The sequence below is a fragment of the Pelodiscus sinensis genome, chromosome 3, assembly GCF_052426305.1.
Source record: "Pelodiscus sinensis isolate ZL-2025 chromosome 3, ASM5242630v1, whole genome shotgun sequence".
NCBI classification, from domain to species: Eukaryota; Metazoa; Chordata; order Testudines; family Trionychidae; genus Pelodiscus; species Pelodiscus sinensis.
Window position 1 is genome coordinate 8600640 of NC_143054.1, and position 19213 is coordinate 8619852.

General features: G+C 54.4%; 2 protein-coding genes across 5 annotated transcripts in view; one reads left to right on the top strand and one right to left on the bottom strand.

The window, feature by feature from the left end:
- The window catches only part of LOC102463539 (angiopoietin-related protein 7-like), a 44817-nt gene extending 40271 nt beyond the window's left edge, over positions 1 to 4546 (top strand). The window contains exon 6 of the mRNA XM_025181486.3: positions 3654 to 4546. Within this exon, the coding sequence (XP_025037271.3) occupies positions 3654 to 3800 (147 nt within the window). The 3' untranslated portion in view covers positions 3801 to 4546. The remainder of the gene's footprint in view (positions 1 to 3653) is intronic.
- Positions 4547 to 15545: 10999 nt separating this feature from the next.
- The window catches only part of STMN4 (stathmin 4), a 38942-nt gene continuing 35274 nt past the window's right edge, over positions 15546 to 19213 (bottom strand). For all 4 annotated transcript variants that reach the window (XM_006116739.5, XM_089776998.1, XM_006116738.5 and 1 more), the window contains 2 exons: positions 18869 to 19060; positions 15546 to 17667 (listed from right to left, as the gene is read on the bottom strand). In XM_006116739.5, the coding sequence (XP_006116801.1) occupies positions 17608 to 17667; positions 18869 to 19060 (252 nt within the window). In that variant the 3' untranslated portion in view covers positions 15546 to 17607. The remainder of the gene's footprint in view (positions 17668 to 18868; positions 19061 to 19213) is intronic.

Consider the following 19213-nt stretch of genomic DNA (forward strand, 5'->3'; position numbering starts at 1 on the left):
ATCACACTGTTGACTCATATTCAACTTGTGGTCCACTATGACCCCTAGATCCCTTTCCGCCATGCTCCTTCCTAGACAGTCGCTTCCCATCTTGTATGTATGGAACTGATTGTTCCTTCCTAAGTGGAGCACTTTGCATTTCTCTTTATTAAACCTCATCCTGTTTGCCTCTGACCATTTCTCTAACTTGCTAAGGTCATTTTGAATTATGTCCCTATCCTCCAAAGAAGTCGCAACCCCACCCAGTTTGGTATCATCTGCAAACTTAATAAGAGTACTCTCTATCCCAATATCTACATCATTGATGAAGATATTGAATAGTACGGGTCCCAAAACAGACCCTTGACGAACTCCACTTGTTATCCCTTTCCAGCAGGATTTAGAACCGTTAACAACAACTCTCTGACTACGGTTATCCAGCCAATTATGCACCCACCTTATCGTGGCCCTATCTAAGTTATATTTGCCTAGTTTATCAATAAGAATATCATGCGAGACCGTATCAAATGCCTTACTAAAGTCTAGGTATATGACATCCACCGCTTCTCCCTTATCCACAAGGCTCGTTATCTTTTCAAAGAAAGCTATCAGATTAGTTTGGCATGACTTGTTCTTCACAAACCCATGCTGGCTATTCCCTATCACTTTATTACTTTCCAAGTGTTTGCATACGATTTCCTTAATTACCTGCTCCATTATCTTCCCTGGGACAGACGTTAAACTGACCGGTCTATAATTTCCTGGGTTGTTCTTATTCCCCTTTTTATAGATGGGCACAATATTTGCCCTTTTCCAGTCTTCTGGAATCTCCCCTGTCTGCCATGATTTTTCAAAGATCATAGCTAAAGTCTCAGATACCTCCTCTATCAGCTCCTTGAGTATCCTGGGATGCATTTCATCAGGACCTGGTGACTTGCTGACATCTAACTTTCCTAAGTGATTTTTAACTTGTTCTTTGTGTATCCTATCTTCTAAACTTACCCTCTCTCTGCTTGTATTCACTACGTTAGGCACACCTCCAGACTTCTCGGTGAAGACCGAAACAAAGAAGTCATTGAGCATCTCCGCCATTTCCTAGTTCCCTGTTACTGCTTCTCCCTCCTCACTAAGCAGTGGGCCTACCCTGTCCTTGGTCTTCCTCTTGCTTTTAATGTATTTATAAAAGGTCTTCTTGTTTCCCTTTATGCCTGTAGCTAGTTTGATCTCATTTTGTGCCTTTGCCTTTCTAATCTTGCCCCTGCATTCCCTATCCAGCCTTCAGATTAGAAAGTGTTTCCCAATCTCCAGCGCTGCAGACTACGCTGCTTCCTTCTTGTCCTACCCTTGGTAGGCACAAGATCCATCGATTGCTTTCTTTAGAACAACCTTTTACATGTCTGCAGACTGCTACCAGGTCTTCTCTATGGGTATGTCTACACTACCCTCCTAGTTCGAACTAGGAGGGTAATGTAGGCATACCGCACTTGCAAATGAAGCCCGGGATTTGAATTTCCCGGGCTTCATTTGCATAAGCGGGGAGCCGCCATTTTTAAATCCCCGCTGCTTCGAACCCCGTGCAGCGCGGCTACACGGGGCTCGAACTAGGTAGTTCGGACTAGGTGCCTACTCCGAACTACCGTTACTCTTCGTGAAATGAGGTGTACCGGTAGTTCGGAATAGGCACCCTAGTCCGAACTACCTAGTTCGAGCCCCGTGTAGCCACGCTGCATGGGGTTTGAAGCAGCGGGGATTTAAAATTGGCGGCTCCCCGCTTATGCAAATGAAGCCCGGGAAATTCAAATCCCGGGCTTCATTTGCAAGTGCGGTATGCATACATTACCCCGCTAGTTCGAACTAGCGGGGTAGTGTAGACATACCCTATGTGTTTTCTTCTCCAGACCAAGCATGCCCAGTTCTTTCAACCTTCCTTCACAGGTTGGAGAGACCGTGGTACATATTATGTAAAGAGATTTTTCATAAACCGGTGCAATGGGAATTCTGTGGGCAAGGCAAGTTGGCTTTCCGGGGGGGAGGATTCTGCATGCAAATTAGCGTTAGTCATGGGTGTCCGGTAGCCTAGACGGGGGAAGGCTTTGCTTTCCCAAACCACCAGGCATAGCCCCGCCCACACTCTGCCCTCAGAACACCTGCAGTGGGCGTTTTGAGAGCAGGGTGTTACTGCCCCCAGCGCCCACCTTCCCTGAGCTCCGGGGCAGGGAGGCCAGTGCTGCCTCCAGTGCTGGGGAGGCTGGAGCCACGTGTTTCCGGGGTGGGGCTGCACCACACACCCTCCTCCCTCCCCCGATGCTCTAAGGCTGGGGCTATGCCATGTGACCTCCTTCCTCCCCGGTGCTCCAGGGCCTGGTAGGCTGAGGTGAGTGCACGCCCAATCCCCTCCATTTCCCTCCCTGTTGTTGGGGGTGGCACATGCAGTGCTTTGCCCTGCCTCCCCATGGGGGGCAAGGAGGGGGCGGGCCTCATCAGAAGGGGTGGGGCCAGAAGCCCATGCATTAATAAAAGTCTTTACACCAGTGTTTCTTAAACTTTTTAAGACCGAGGAACACCAAACAATAATTTCTTTTTATGAGGAACACCAAGGATTGTTTGTTGAGCAAAAAAAGAAAACAAAAAAAGGATGGGGGGGAAGTTATTGAGCAAAAAAAAAAAAAAAAAAAAAAGGCCCCTGCCACTTTAAGGGTGGCCATTTTGAACTCTGTTGGTCTCTGTCACTATTTAAGAAACACTGCTTTACACCCAAATGCATGATGAGGCTGCCCGGAGGATTAACCGGTAGAAGTTTGAGATGTCCTGCCACCTCCTATAGATTTGCCATGACTCAGAAAAGTGGCTACCCCAAACTCGGGCCAGCAAATCCTTTATGCTACTGTAGCCCACACACCTAGTGTGGTTCACTGTCCCATGTTGTGGCACTTAGACCCCTTACAGCGAGTAATAAGAACAAGGGAGCTCTACAGCCTGAGCTGAGAGCCCCCTGGCTTTATTGCTCAAGCTGTAGAGGCTCCTACACTGAGGTCCCAGGTTCAGTTCTGCACAGTGGAAATTACACTACCTCACACCATTGCTCTCTTCTCCTCTCTCTCTCCACCCAGCCTGGTCCTCAGGGTGGTTCTCAGTTCCCCAAAGGCAGCTGTGGAATGCAGAGTTCTAGCTCACCCAATGTGGTGCTTCTAGCTCACCCAGGGTACGTCTAAACTACATGTCTCCGTCGACAGAGGCATGTAGATTAGCCAGATCGGCAGAGGGAAATGAAGCCGTGATTAAAATAATCGCGGCTTCATTTAAATTTAAATGGCTGCCCCGCTCTGCCGATCAGCTGTTTGTCGGCAGATCGGGGCAGTCTGGACGCGCCGCGCCGACAAAGAAGCCTTTCTTGATCGGCACAGGTATGCCTCGTGAAACCAGGTTTACCTGTGCCGATCAAGAAAGGCTTCTTTGTCGGCGCGTCGCGTCCAGACTCCCCCGATCTGCCGACAAACAGCTGATCGGCAGATCGGGGCAGCCATTTAAATTTAAATGAAGCCGCGATTATTTTAATCGCGGCTTCATTTCCCTCTTCCGATCTGGCTAATCTACATGCCTCCGTCGAAGGAGGCATGTAGTCTAGACACACCCTAAGTGTTTCCCATTCCTCACAATCTCCTTCTCTGTCACAGGGCGGCAGGTACACCATCAAAAACCGCAAGATCCTGGGCCCAGACGGCATTGTGTGGTACACTTGGAAAGACACCGATTACTACTCCCTGAAGAAGGTCACCATGATGATCCGTCCGCGCACCTTCCGACCCCATCTCTCCCCGTGAAGGGACCAGGGACATTTCTCCTATCAGCTGATCGCCAGCTCTAAAACAAGGAGGGATGGGTGTGGCTTGTTATAACTGGAGATGGACTGGCTCCAGGGACCCCAAAATATCATCCCGTTCACTGCTTGCTTCTGCCTGAGAGAATGAAGACAACCACCAAGGAAAGAAAGCAAGGCCTTCAGCGCGGGGTTGGACAGTGAAGCCCTGTGTTTTCAAGGCCAGTTTGAGTGAAATCTTATTGTTCCTAGCCAATAAGAACAAGCTGAGAACAGGCCGAAGATGGAAGACCATGGTCCAAGAAGATCACTTTTTTTTAGGGGAACCATGTATGTGTTTTTACACGTCTTTCGGGAGATACTGCCACGTAATGATTTGAGGGACTGCAACGCTGCCCTCTGCTGGAGGAACGTTGGACTTGCTTGTGTGCGGTATAACAGTGCCCTCGGTGGGCTGGGCTGATGGAGCTGCCCCTTTGACTTCTCAGATGTGTCAGCCCAACTCTGTATGCCCCCTTTTGATGGTGCTGGATGGCTTCAGGCGTGGATTGTTGGCTTGAACTTTTGGAGAGCCTGCATATTCTTGTATGCATTCAAGAATGATCAACTAGGAGGACACTCTAGAGCAGCCAAAGCTCACCCCCCCCCCCCCCGTGGCTCGTAAAACAACCCTTGTGCCCCCCAAAAATGGCCCTCTCCTCCCAGCTCCCGTTGCTGACCTGGGCAGGGGAGCCATCTAGCACAGCCATTAAAAATGGAGAATTAAAGATGGTGTCGGCCAGTGGGAGCCTCTGAATGCATTTTCTTAAAGGGGCAGTCCTTTTTTTTTTTTTGGTCGACAACTTTGCCCTGGCTCTTCATGCTGGATTCACTGATATCTTGTCTCTTTGCCCAGAATGGATTGGCCACCCCTGTTCTAGGGGGATGCACAGAATTTACTGGCTTGGGGGTATGTTTCCCACTGCCCTCTAGTGGGATACAATGACCCAGCTCATGTATGGTACAAAGAATTCCCTCTGCTTGACAGAGCTCGGCTATTCACTTATGGAAGAGAGACTTGCTTGTGTTTGGAGCTGAAGCTTTGTCATGCTCCCCACTGCCTCCTGGGATGTGCTGTGTGGTGCCGGACGGGGCTGCCTCTGTAGCACATGAGGCCTTGCTTGCCTCTCCCAAGGGGAAAGCTGGCACAGCTGCATCCTGGACCCGCTTCCCACTCTTGCTTGTTTGTACACAGCCCTCAGAGCCATGGAGGAAGGCTTGGCAACGTCCCCTCCGGCTCAGGGCTGCCCTCTGTGTCCGGCACATTAACAGTCTGTAGATGAGTTTCCTCAGAGCTGGGATAATTCTTGTACCACAAATAAACCATGTGGCAAAAGTCTCCCTGGTGCTGCCATTCCAGGCCCGTTCTCACACTTGCCGCCCCTTCTCAGAGAAGAGAATGTGAGGTTTCTGTTTACCTCAGAGGCGGCCTGTCAAGGGGAGGTAGAAATTGGGTTGCGCTTACTCTCATAATTTTGTTGGGGGGGGGGGGATAAAGACGATGCTCAAAAAAGATATACTGGCATTCGAAAAGGTTCAGAGAAGGGCAACTAAAATGATGAGGGGTTTGGAACGGGTCCCATATGAGGAGAGATTAAAGAGACTGGGACTTTTCAGCTTGGAAAAGAGGAGACTGCAGGGGGATATGATAGAGGTCTGTAAAATCATGAGTGGTGTGGAGAAAGTGAATAAGGAAAAGTTATTTACTTGTTCCCATAATCCAAGAACTAGGGGCCACCAAATGAAACTAACGGGCAGCAGGTTTAAAACAAATAAAAGGCAGTTCTTCTTCACACAGCGCATAGTCAATCTGTGGAACTCCTTGCCTGAGGAGGTTGTGAAGGCGAGGACTAGAACAGGGTTTAAAATAGAACTAGATAAATTCATGGAGGTTAAGTCCATTAATGGCTATTAGCCAGGATGGGTAAGGAATGGTGTCCCGAGCCTCTGTTTGTCAGAGGGTGGAGATGGATGGCGGGAGAGAGATCGCTTGATCATTGCCTGTTCGATTCACTCCCTCTGGGGCACCTGGTGTTGGCCAGTCGGCAGACAGGATACTGGGCCGGATGGACCTTTGGTCTGACCCAGTACGGCCGTTCTTATGGTCTTATGTGCAGGGAGACTGGCCTCTTAACAGGGAACAGCAGGCCCAGCCAAAGAGTTTGCAGGCCCAAGGCGGCAGGCTGAGAGCGGGGCCCAGCCAGGGCAGCTAGCAAGTAGCCAGGTGCTGGGCAGTGCGGTGCCCTGAAGGCGAGGGGCCCAGACCTGGGGAACAGTGCACCTGCTGCCCCGATGGGGCTTAAGAGAAAGCACGTGGGCTTTACAGAAGAGGGATGCTGCAGGGGGCAGCGCCCTGTGGACTGTGCGCCCAGCCCTGAGAAGTAAGGGAAAGGATTTCCCCCCAAGGAACTGCTGTGAGCTGGCGTTGTGCAAGACCCATCACCGGGGGAAGGGTTTGGCCCTGAAAGTCACGGTGTCCCCTCTTGAGAAGAGCATACGGAGATTCGTATTTACTTAATAATTAAGTCTGGCTGGTCGGTATCCAGCTGGGGGCGGAGAGACATATGGGGTGATGGTTGTGGCTGGAAGTGATTTCTCGGTGGCTTTTCCTTCGCCCAAGGTTCAGGGGTTTGCTCACTTGCAAGGAGCACAGGTGGCTTTTATGTTTCTTTTCTGCCCTCCTGCCTCTCAATCCTGGGGGTGCCCTGGGCCCAGCTGGCTCCTGTCAGAAATTGAGAAGACCCTCTTGTGCTCTGGCCCCAGCCCTGACATGCCTCGCTGCTCCAACCCAGCATAGGTCGCACCTCAAGGCTGGGTTGAACAGGGACAGCTGCCGTAGTGTGAATGCTACCAGCGGAGGAGTTCCCAGGACTACTTGTCTTAGCACCGCTCCAGCTAAGGGGACTAAGGAGGGTTGGAGAATCTGCCCTGTAGAGCTTGAGAACAAATAGCAGGCGTGACTGTGGTGGCACGTCGGGTACTCCCCGATCCTGCACCCCGTCTGCAGCAAGATGAGACTCCGCCAACCAGTAGAATAGCGAGGGTTTATTGCTCCTCCAGGATACAGCACAGCATAGTCGGGATGTGGTTTCAGGAGTCGGGGCCAGGATGCCTCAGACCCCTTGGATTAGGGGGTCCATTGTCATCACTAGACCCTCAGCCCTCAGCTAAGGCTGCTTCCTTCATGTTTCCCAGCCAGCCACTGCCCCTTCCCCCGAAACCTGGTGTTGGTCTCTGCCTCTCTCCCTTTGTCTCTCCCCCTGGGGATCCCCTGTTATCTCCTCAGGCTGAGCCTAGGTGTCTGGGTTAATACACATGTGGGTGAGTCAGTGGGACTCACACATCACAGCGCAGGGGGACTTTTGCCCGAACGGGAGCAGCATAGTATTTCCACAAGAAGCACTGATTTCAGACAGTAGGAAGTCAGTGGTCTTGTGGAAATTCAAGCGGCCAGTGTAGACAGCTGGCAAGTGCTTTTGCGGAAAAACTTGCCAGTCTAGACACAGCCTCAGGGTACGTCTACACAGCAGGGCTAAAGCCGAGTTAAGCTGCACAACTTCAGCTACGTCAATCGCATGGCTTAAGTGGAAATAGCTTAACTCGGCCTTGGGCGCTGTCTACACAGCAGGAGGTCGAAGGACGAACACTCTCCCTTCGACTTCCCTACTCCTCGTGAAATGAGGGTCACAAGAGTCGGAGTAAGAAGCCCTCCAGCTCACCGTTAGGTCTAAATACAGTAATTCCTCATTTAACACTACAGAGATGTTTCAGAAAATGATCGTGTTAAGTGAAAATGTGTTATGCGGGGTCAATTTGAAAATAATGAAAAGGGTGGGGGTTGCATTTCAGGCGGTGGTGTCTGTTGGGACCCGGACATATGGTTGGGGGAGAAAGGGAACTGGGTTACAGCAGGGAGGGGAAGTGTTTGGCTCTGGGAAAGGGAAGGGAAGGAGAGGAGAGGGGAGGGGGGATTGGGTTGGGAGTATGCCCCTGTAATGGGTCTGCCGGGACCTGCACTGTGTCCGGCGAGGGGGGGTCGCCGGGGAACGGCGCGGCGAGTGTGAACCCTCCATCGCTTTGCAGGGAGGCGGGGGAAGCCCCATGCAGCCACCGGCAATGGGCCGGCTGGGGAAATCGTGTTATTCCAGGGACGGTCGTGTAATTCAAAAAATGTTCCCTAAAAAAAAAAAACCCATGCTATCACGAAAACGTGTTAAGCAGGCACGTGTTAAATGAGGAATTACTGTAACGGCCTGCACTGTAGACATGCTCTTTGTTATTTCAGAATAACGTCAGTCATTCTGAAAAAATGCCGCTGTGTAGATGTACTCTCCGGCTATTTTATGGGGTGTAACTTCTCTGTTGAGATAACTAGTAGCTTTGATGGACTAGCTAAAGAACAAACCTCTTAGAAGTGCATTTGGTTAGGAATCACTGGTTTAGGGCTCCACTGACTGATGATCTCATTTCTCAGGACGTCACAGGGTGGCCTGAGATGTACAATTCTTTCCCCTCCTCGGAGGATAATTTTCATAACTGAACCCCCCCAAAGAAACCCCAACCAGACCAAAAAAACCCAGCAACCCCCCAACACAAATCCTGAAATGAAGCAACTTTAAAAACGAAGTAAAGAAAATCTAAAAGAAAATAAAAACTAAAGTCCAGACCCTACGGAGGGATTTCAATCCCCAAACCAGAAACTCCATGAAGTCTAGCAGGACCTATGCGGTTGCTATTGATCCTATGGGCCCGTCCATCTAATCAAAGCCTCTCCAAATAGTGTCATTTCCACTTTACGCTGCAGAGCTATTGAGCCTTTGCTACGCTCTGTTTCCTGGTTTAACGTCTTCATGAGCAGCGCCTCCGGCTGCCGCTAAGCCACAGTTTTCGTCGTGGCATGAAACGCGCTTGTTTAGCTATAGTAAACTCTTGCTTACTGATGAAAGACACCAGAAAGCAGCAGACGCAGCTTGGATCTCGTCTCTGTCCTCCTCTAGGCATGTCTGTCCCTGTGCCTCTGCCTCCGGGGTGGCGCGTGACCCTCAGCAGGCAAACCGTCCCGTGGGCAGAGGCAGAAAGTTCTGGCCCGTGTGCTGCCAGCTCCTGAGGCAGCACTGGGAAAGGGAAAATAACGTATTGGGCAGATAACCAGTCCCACCGCGCACCCTGGGTACCACTCTGGTAGCTGATTCCGTCCTACAACAGTGGGATGGTGACTAGCCATAGTGGGTCTACACCACCTTGCTTCCTTATCACTATGAAGGGCTATTGGCATGGAGGTAGGACTGGGGAAGGCAAGCCTCCAGCCCCGCCCCTTCTACCCAGGCCCTGCCCCCATGGGAGCCAAGGCCCCCTGCCCAGTGCGTGGCCCCAGCCTCCCTGACCCTGGAGCATGGGGGGAGGGCAGGCACTCGGGGGCAGCAACACTCTGCCACCTTACAGCTGCCATGAGGCCCTGAGCACCTGGGGCTGGGGGCCGTGCGGCGCCCCTTAGAGCTGCCATCAGACACCCCCATAGGTTGGCGCCCCGGGCAGCTGCTCGATTAGCCCCCCCTTAATCCGGCCCTGGTGGGTGTGGAGGAAGAAAACTCGTTGGTTTCCTTGCCGGCTGAGCCCATTTGATCCAGAGTCATGGAGACACGTGAGTCTCAGGCCGCGCGTGCTGCTGTTTTCACAGCCGCTTTTCAGAGCAGAGCAGCCTTGGACATGAACAGGCCCCAAATCGCCCAAGCGCTGTGGGAACCTAGCGGCTACCCAGTGCTGTTTCGCAGCATCCGTGAGTCATTTCCAGACGCCTAGTGCCTCCGCGGCATGATTCGAACTCTAAAAATACTCCGTGGGGGCCAGCTCTTTCCCTGACTTCATTTGGCTTTTGCCCATCCAGGCCTGTGGGTGACGTGGATTTCTATCGGCTGAGAAAATGGCCCGGACGGCAGTAAGATGCAAAGAGTGAAATGAGCCAAGCGCAGTTACAGATGCGGGACCCCTGGAGAGCTGGGACAGCACTTGCAGCTGGGCGTGGGTGGTGGGTGAAGGTAGGGCTGGGGGAGGCAAGCACCCCTTAGCCCTGCCCCCAACCTCACCCCTTCTGCGCAGGCTGTGCCCCCTGAGCTCCACGGGGAGGTGGGGCCGTGCGTGGCCCCAATCCCTCTCCCCACCATCATGGGGAGGAAGGCAGGCATGCAGCGCTGGCCCTGGAGAACCGGGGAGGGCGGGCGCTGGGGGGCAGCAACACTCCACCCCAAGTACACCTTCTGTAGGCGTTCTGGAGGGCAGAGTGTGGGCCATGCCTTCTTCACCTAGCGTGCCAGCCGCCCCTGCAGCTGGGCCGTCCACAGCCCACACAGAGCCGGCTTTTGGTGCAGCTCCACTGCACTGTGGCCGCGGGAGGCCTGCAGACTCCGGGGTTATATGTGTGTCTCCGGCAGGGGAGTCTGGTTAGAAAAGGGACCGTGAGCCTCCAAATCCACCCTGGGCATAGTTCCACGTCTCCTCTTCTGTCCTGATCCTTTCTCCAAGCAGCAGTGGGAGCAACCCAACAAGCGGGTGGCCTGGTAATTAGTCCCTGCCAGCACATCAGCGGGAGCAGCCGGGAGGGAAGACGCGATAATGTTAGTGCACATGGGGCTTTGTTTTTCCTGACATTGCTCAGGGCTAAAGATAGCTCCTGTGGTGCCAACGGGGGCTGTCCTGCTCGCGGCACAGCGCCTTGCTGGCTGCTGCGCCTTCCTTCCGTCAACCGCCCCTGGGCTGTTGGCATGACACAGAGCTGGAGGGCTGGAATGATGCGGGGAGCTGGAGGCAGGAGGTTGGTACACACTGGCCCATCTGTCGCCCGGCATCTGCTGCCTCCCTGTCATCTCCCCAGCTACCCTGCTATTACACCCGCTGGGATGATCACTGGCACAGCAGGCCGATTACACACAGACCCTGCAACAGCGTAGGAATCCTGCCCCAACGGGTAAGACTGTAGCCTGAGCTCTCAAGGGAAGGCATAGAAATTCCACTGCTGGTGCCTTTTTGAAAGGAGCTAAGAAACAGCCCCAGATAATATCCCATAAGAGACATATCAGCTGGGAAAATAGAGCAGGTTCTGTAGTGGGTCTTTTCACGGTGCGGTGTGCGGACTGATAGCTTCCTCTTTGCTCCTCTTGAAACAGCTTCCACTCCTGCTCCTGCGCATGTCCAAACCCAGTTCTGAGTCTTAATCTATTTGCCTCAGTAACATCCTGCAGCAGGGAGTTCCACAGGCTAACCATGTAGGCCTGCTCTACACTTAGAAGTTAGGTCTACTTCATGGCGTCGCTCAGAGCTGTGAAAAATTTTGCACACCGAGTGCTATAGTTAGGTTGACCTCCCAGGACTGTACACATGGCTAGATCACTGGAATGATTATGTTGCCCACTGAGCCGCCAGCTCTCAGAGTGGTTGATTAACTACAGAGGTGGAAACTGCCGTCGCTGTGCTGCTGTCATGTGAACAGAGCCATAGTGAGTTTGCCTACCAGGCTTCCCTCACCACTTCAGCCCTGTGACCAAGGACTGAGCAGACCCCTGAGAGCTAATTTACCTCTCACCCTGGAGGCTAGCCTGGCAGGTCCGTATGGAGGCATGTTGTTTCCTCAGCTCCCTGGGTAAACAGAGATCTTCCATTTTGGGGGTGTCATTCAACACTGGAATAAATTGTCTAGGGAGGTTGTGGAATCTCCAGCACTGGAGATATTTCAGAGCGGGTTAGACAGACACCTGTCAGGGATGGTCTAGATGAGCCTGGGTCCTGCCATCTCGAGGTCCCTTCCAGTTATAGGATTCTAGGATTCCGCACCAGCTCCTGACTCATGCATGCTTCACCCCTTGTAATCAATTGAGAAGTCTATTGTCTTGGAACTGAACTTTCCACTGCTCTGGTATGTGCTGCGATGGGGTAAATCACTGAACACATGTGGCTTTCTTAAGTACGGCCACACTGGGTCAGACCAAAAGTCCATCTAGCCCAGGGTCCTGTCTCCCAACAGTGGCCAGTGCCAGCTAATTCAGGGGGAATGCACAGAAGAGGGCAATTATTGAGTGATCCATCCCCTATCGTCCAATCCCATACGTCATTTGGAGGTTTCATCCCGGACCATCTTGGCTAATAGCCATTGGTGGAGCTGTCCTCTATGAACTTATCCAATTCTTTTTTGAGCCCCATAATGCTTTTGTCCTGCACAACCTCACCTGGCAAGGAGTCCCACAGGTTGAGTCTGTATGGTGGGAAGAAATACTTCCTTTTGTTTGTTTTGAACGCGCTGCTTGTTGATTTCATCGACTGACCCCTGGTTCTCGTCGTATGTGTTAAGGGGGACAGAACACTTCTCTATCCATTTTCTCCACGCTCCTCATGATTTTATAGACTTCTTGCCACATCCCTCCTCCCCCATCGTCTCTCTTTTCACCTGAATGGTTAAACCTGTCCCAGGCTTTTCACTCTCTCCTCTTATGGAAGGTGTGGACATACCCTGGATTTCGATAGCGACATTATGCTAGTCTCTGCTTTACTGTCGATCCCTTTCCTACTGGTTCCTGATGTTCTCTTGTGGCCGCCGCTGCACTGCGAGGGAAGGTTTCAAGAACTATCCGCAACGGTGCCAAGATCTTTCTGCAGAGATTGCAGCTAATTTAGCTCCCATCCTTTTGTATGTAGAGTTGGGGTTGCTTGTCCGTGTGTGCTGCTTTGCATTTCTCATCCCTGAATATCCGTCATCTGCTATTGTGTTGCCCAGTCACCCAGGCTGTGTCTAGACTGGCAAGTTTTTCCGCAAAAGCACCTGTGTCCGTCTCATGTCACGGGCTCCGTGGCAGCTCATTGGTGTGTCAGCAAATCCATGGAAGAGAGAGTTGGAAAAGGTCTGTTAGCTCCTCCAGTCTACTCCCAGGCAATATACAGACTATTTACTGCCATGTTCCATCCAATCTCACAAGGCATCAGGTGATCCTAGGTCCTAGGGCTGGAAAAGGACCCTCTAACATGCTCTACCCTGCCCCATCTCTCCTAAGAAGGCCTAGCTAGCATTAGTAGTGCCAGCACAGCCTCTGCCCCTTGCTGCCCCAGGCGCTGTCCTACCCACACAAGTGGTACCCAGATGTTAGTAGTTGCTAGGTAACCGTCTCCTAGCCTCCGTGTATATTCAGCCACTTGGATCTGATTGGTTGAGGGGATTCTGCTGTTGGTCTATTGATTTGGTCTGCTGTCACTCTGCCAGGTGAGGAGGAGAATGGGGGGGAGGGGCAGTTCCTGTGAAGCCAAGCGAGCCTCCATCTCAAGTTAAGATTTAAATTAATTTCTTTTAATAAGCCCGGTGGTTATTTCCCGCCCCCCAACTTTCCTCCTTGCCCTTCAACGCTGTTGCTCCCATCAGCCCACCCATGGCACAGGGCCCACTCATGGCCAAGGCTTCTCATCCGTCAGCTTGGAGCCCTGCCCCATGGAAAACCCTGCTGATCATTCCCCCAGCCGAGTTCCCACCAGCAACTTCTCTCAGCTGCGCAGGGATGTGCTGCTTCAGTGTTCCTTAGCCTCAGCGCCTCGTCCTACCATCCTCCGAGTCTGCAGCTACGGCCTTCTTTCATTTCTGTTTCCCTGCAGGCACTGATGTATGTGATCACCCTCCCCTATCCCCACCCCACGCTCCTGGAGCCTTCTCTTGGCCAGAGCCTATGAAATGAGCTCCCTCTGGCCTTCCTCACCTGCTTTGTCCCTCTGTCCTCAGATCAGGTTTGTTGCCCTGCTTTGGGAATCAGGACCATGCATCTTATTGGGGCACCAGGGCTATACTGCATGGCAGAGGGACCTCCCTGGCTTTCTGGAGGCCCTCTCTGTGCATACAGACTGAGATGGATACTGGACTCTGCTTTGCAGTGGGGTTGTCCTGCCTCACGGACTGTGACATCTGGCCTTGTGTGCTCTTACCCCTTACTGTACAGAGTTCCTTCAGGAACATCAGCGCTGATACAGTCAGTAGCTTTCCCCGGATCCGGTCCATGCCTAATCCAGGGACAATCCGGCCACGTAGTGCATCCCTTAAGAGGTGTGTCTGAATGGATAATGCTTGGGCAAGTTCCTGAGCGCAGCAACGGACTGTGCTACCGACCCCCTACTCCCTTACTGCGGTGAAGGAACCGAGCGCATTCTGCGGGTGTTGATGGCGTAGGAGAGACCGCTCCTGCCGTGGGATACGTGGCTGTACCGGGCACAGTCAGAGGTGACAGGACACAACAGCAACCATCCGTGGGCCCTGCCACCCAGCAGTACACGGCCCATAATTCCCAGTTTGCATTGCACTCAGCCCCAAGTTTGCTATTTCTCTGCTCTCCTACTGGCCACCCTCTGCTCTTACTCCTACAGGTTGGACCTCCCTGGTCCAGCACCTTAGGGAATTGACTGATCCCAGATGAGGGAGTTTGCTGGGGGGAGGGCATTGCTTGCTCCCCTGCTGCCGGCCCCACCCCCGTGCCCTGTCCCCACCTCCACTGGGCTTCCCAGCTCCCCCCACCCACTGCAGCTCCCCCCTGAAGTCACAGTGGGACTTGGGATCTGGCCCCCTTTTCCTCCCCCCACATTCCCCAAGCAGGGTCCCTCCTGCCCTCCTAGCGCTTGCTGAGCTGTCAGACTGATTTGGTGGGGGGTGGAAGAGGGTCTTGGGCTCACAGACCAGGCTGAGTGTGCAGTGTAAACAGCTACGGGCCCTCACAGCAATTGCAAGTAAGGAAACCCTAAAACTCTGGCTCCACTGCTGGGGAGCTGGCTGGGGGCGGGGGGAAGCGCTTTACCCAAACAGGCCTTCACGCACTAGGAGCAGGAAAGCTGTGTAGGCCAAGTGCCAGAGCACATCCCATCTGCTCGGCCCCTTGGCCTTTAGTGACACCGGGCTTAGAACCCACGTCTCCTGAGGTGAGGCAACCTGGCTCAGGACACAGGCCCGGAGCCAGGCAAGTCTCTGCCTCCCGCCTTCCCCTCACTGCCTCCCACTGAGGGGCTCTGCGGATGCCACAGGCAGGGGTAGCTGGTGAGCTGCTTCCATATCCGATGAGGGACGGCAGGGGTATGTCTCAGGAAGGGCAGGTGACCTTCAGAGACCCCCGAAGGGCAGGGACAGCCAAAGCCCCCTGCAGTTCTGGTCTCACGTTTCGCGGGTGGCTGCAGTACTCAGCCCCGGGGCTGTGAATTCCAGATGCCACCGGTGGCCGACCGTTCTCTGCTGACCCACACGAGGGCAACTTGCTGTCCCTTTAGTGCCCGGTGTGGCCTCTAAGCTGCCTACAGCTCCACGTGGCCAGACCCCAGAAAGAAACACGGGCCGGGGTCCCAGAAAGAGTCCACCGACAGCAGGCTTTGAGGGACGTCCCAGCCAGCCAGGCACTGCTCCGGCGGGCTCGTGTGCAAACGGGAATGCCCCACGGCCACGGCGCTGGAACAGATCCTCCGACTGACGCCTTGATTTGGCTGGTGCTCTTTTACAAACCCCCTCCCACGCACGCTCACGGCACAGGTACATGCGGACACACACCAGCACACGCGTGCGTGTGCGCTCACGCACAGAAACCTCCACCCACGTCCGCCGCCCCCCTGCCTTTCCCTCAGCACCCGCACCTCCCCCGGCCCTCTTCACGGCTGCAGGAGAGCCAGACGGCCACCGCACAAAAGGCACCCGAGACACTGCGCAGCTCATGAGAAAGGGAAGAAATGCCAAGGCAGTTTATTTACAACGGTTGCATTACAAAAAGGCAGCTCGTGCCACAAGTGGAACAGAAACCGTCGCCGCTTCCCCACCCGCTTCCGCCTGCTCTCGGTTAATTGCTTCCTCAGAAAAGCCCCAGAGATGCTGTTTATCAAGGCCCCTCATTTTATCAGTGCCCTAAAAGCCTTATCCGGATGTAGAGGAGACCGACAGCTCACTCGCTGGAGAGCCACGCAGTGCATAGGGACGGGTCTGTCTGCCGCCTGCAGGCCGGCTACTGTTGAGCAGCTGCACGTCCTGGCTAGGGATGCGAAAGACTAGGCGACTCGTTGCTTCCCCCACCCTTGCTGCCTCTATCACATAGAGGCCGCAAGGGGGAGGGAGAAGGGGGTACTTCAAAGCGGCAATGCCATGTGGAGCCTGGGATCAGCTGGGGATCCCAGCTGACCCCGGGCTCTGCATGGTGCTGCCGCTTTGAAATGCCAGGTGAAGCCCGGGAGCAGTGGGGACTCTCTGGCTGACCTCCGGCTTCGGCGCTTTCGCCTTCGAAGCGTAGCAACAGCCTAGGGCCTAGGGCTGTTGTTACACTTCAAAGGCGGAGGCGCCCTCTCGACTCATCGAATAGTCGATGCAAAAATGCATCGACTATTCGATGAGTCAGTTACCTGACACGTAACATCCTTAGTCCTGGCTTGCTGCCTTTTGGCTTCGAGCTGGACGGACGCCCCCTCAGCCTCCCTGCTTTCTCCAGGAGTGAGAAGGCCGGTCAATGGGAGCTGTGGGGCGAGGAACCCCGGAGGCTGTCAGTGCCACCCAGCCCAGTGAACTGGAAGTGGCCCCTTTCCACATGCCCTGCAGACCCTGTAACAAGGAAGCCTCCGCCATCTCCTCGGGGATCCCAGTCCACAGTCCCGCTGGGACGACACCGTTCTGAATAGCTTCGGTTTTTTCTCACTTCCCTTTGGGACGTCACTTGCTTGACTGGCATTAGCAGCAATTCCCCATGGACAGAGGTAGTCACAGCTTCCGATGGGACCCGACCACCCCCATCTTCCCTGGCTTTATTATCTGGCCTCCTCTTCGCTAGTCCTCCTGGCATCACCGTCCCTTCCACTGCCCTGCGCTGGATTCCCTCTGCATCACCCACCACCGACTGTCTCGTCCACCAGCCGCCCAGCTACGGCGCCTCCTGCCCCACGCCGCTTTCCTGCCTCCAGAATGCAGAGATTTTCTGCTGCTTCCAGCCAAAGGGAATCTCGTTAGAAGCTACGTCCCAGGCTGTATCTGACAAATCCTCACGCTTAGTGCCGTCGCAGGGTCTTTCAAATGCCACAGCAGCCAACCAAGTCTCCTACAGCCGGATAACACCATTTGAGGAAGCAATGGGTTCTCATGCGGGGCAGAGGAAGAGGGAGCGAACCCTCCTCATTATGCCAGACAATACTGAATTGCTGGCCAGGAACCGTTTCCCAAAGCTGACAAGAGCCTCTGGGAAGAAGCAGCAGCAGCGCCAGGCCCCCGACAGGCCCGCTGTGAGAGACAGAAAGAAGAACGAGACGCGGAGAGGAGATGTTTCGTTTGTATTGATGACCAAAGTTCATGGCAAAACACAGAACAGACGACACGCACCCCGAGAGACGACTTCCCTGCCCACCGTTACAGAGCGATGCCGGCCGGGCAGCCCGTCCGCTTGGCACTTAGCCCCAAATTAAAGTCACCCGCGCTGCACATGCCTCTCCCACCCCCTGGCCACCAGCATCACCGACCCTTTGGATTCTGTCGTAGACACGCATGGTGAGGAAGTAAAAATGAAACCATGGGGAGGGTGTAGACTTCCCAAGCGGGGTGTGTCTATTCCCTTCCTGTCCTCCCGCCAACCAACACCTCCCCGCCCCATCTGCCTCCTCCCCATCCCCCACCCACCCCCAAAACAAATAGGATGGCTTCACTGGTCAACTCTTTACATTCACACACAAAGCAAGCAGAGGAATGTCCCGTCATCGGCCGCAAAGCTTCACCGGCGCTGTCAGTCCAAATCGCCACCGTCCCGGCCTCTCTACCTGGAGGCCTCTTCCTTGAGCTCCTTGTTTTTCCGCACTTCTTCCGCGTGTTTGTCCTGTGGGAAGGGGGACTGTGTGAGCGTGCGGGGCGTCAGGAGTCAAAGGCAGGCAGCCACAAGGGGACTGCAGATGGGTTTGACGGAGAGGCAAGGACAGAAAAATGGTGGCGCAGGTTCCACCCCGGCGTCGTGCCACCAAAGCCACGGGCGTCGTACCGGGAAAGGGGCTGTTCAGGGCAGCGGATGGGTCTGGACATAGACAGTCCTTGGCTCAGATCTAGAAGGGTGGTGCCAAACCACACCCAGAGCCCCAGGGACGGCCAAGGAGCATGTGTCCACACTGCAGCCTGGGCCGGAACATCTACACTGCGATTACACACCCAAGCCAGCTGGCGCAGGCCAGCTGTGGGTTTCCAACTGCAGTGCAGACGTACGCTTCGATTGTCCTTCTCTGCCTCCCTGTCCCGGCCTCCGGTACGAGGGGAAAGCTGGAGAAGGCTTTTGGAGGAGACTAAGGAGGGTGGGAGTTGGTGGGGGAGCAGGACCTTCTGAGCTGGGGTGAATTTATGCCAGGGGTGGGGAACCTAAGGCCTGGGTGCCAGATGCAGCTCCCGGCTTGCCTAGATGCAGCCACCGAGGCTCTGAGCTCCCCCCGCCATTGGGGGCAGGGGACAGGCATGGGGAGTCCATGCTAGTGAGGGATGGCGGGGGGGGGGGGGAGTTTGTTCGGTTTCTCACTTGTGTGCAACCCCCGACTGATTTTTCTGTGGGTCATTGGCCCCGACCCAGAAGAGGTTCCCCACCCCTGATTTATGCCCTCGTGATACTAATGTACAATGGAGGTAACCCACAGGGGACTGTGTGCCCCCAGGCATCCTCCGGGGGTGGTACCAGGGTGCTGTCCTCTGTGGCTGGCATCGGGGGCGAGGGGGGGGAGAGCTGTGACCCAGGAGGCAGGGGAGCTGCATACGGGGCAGCCCAAGGAACTGGGACTGGGAGGCAGGAGATGAAACTGAGTAAATGAAAATTTAGAACGAGCCATTTCCACTTTTGCTTGGGTCCTTGCGCGCTAGACTGGACAAAGCAGCAGGCACGATTCTGAGGAGAGGCCTGGGTTCCAATCCTTGTTGTGCCCCAGACGCCCCGTACGCTGCTCTGTGCCTCAGTTCCCCCTCTGTCCAAAGGGACTAATAACCCTGCCTCCGTCTTTCCGTCTGTCACGTTCCTCGAGGCCCCGGGTCCGGCGCCCTGCGCTCACCTTCTCCTGCAGGCGTTCCAGCATGGCAGCTAAGTGGGCCTCCCGGTTCTCTTTGTTGGACTCCATCTTCTGTGCCAGCTTCTCCTTGGCCGCCTTGATGAAGTTGTTGTTCTCCTCGATGGCTTTCTGGATGACCTCCCGCTCGTGCTCCCGCTTCTCCGCCAGGTGCTTCAGGAGCTCCGCTTCCTGGTACTGCACCCACAAAGCAAACAGGACAAGCCGGCTGAGCGCTGGGCGAGAGCCGCGCAGAGTCCCGGGCCCGCCGGGGACAGCCAGGTGCCTGCGTCACGAGTGGAACCAGCTTTCAGCCTGCGTTACACAACCCCTGAGCCAACCCGTTACCCA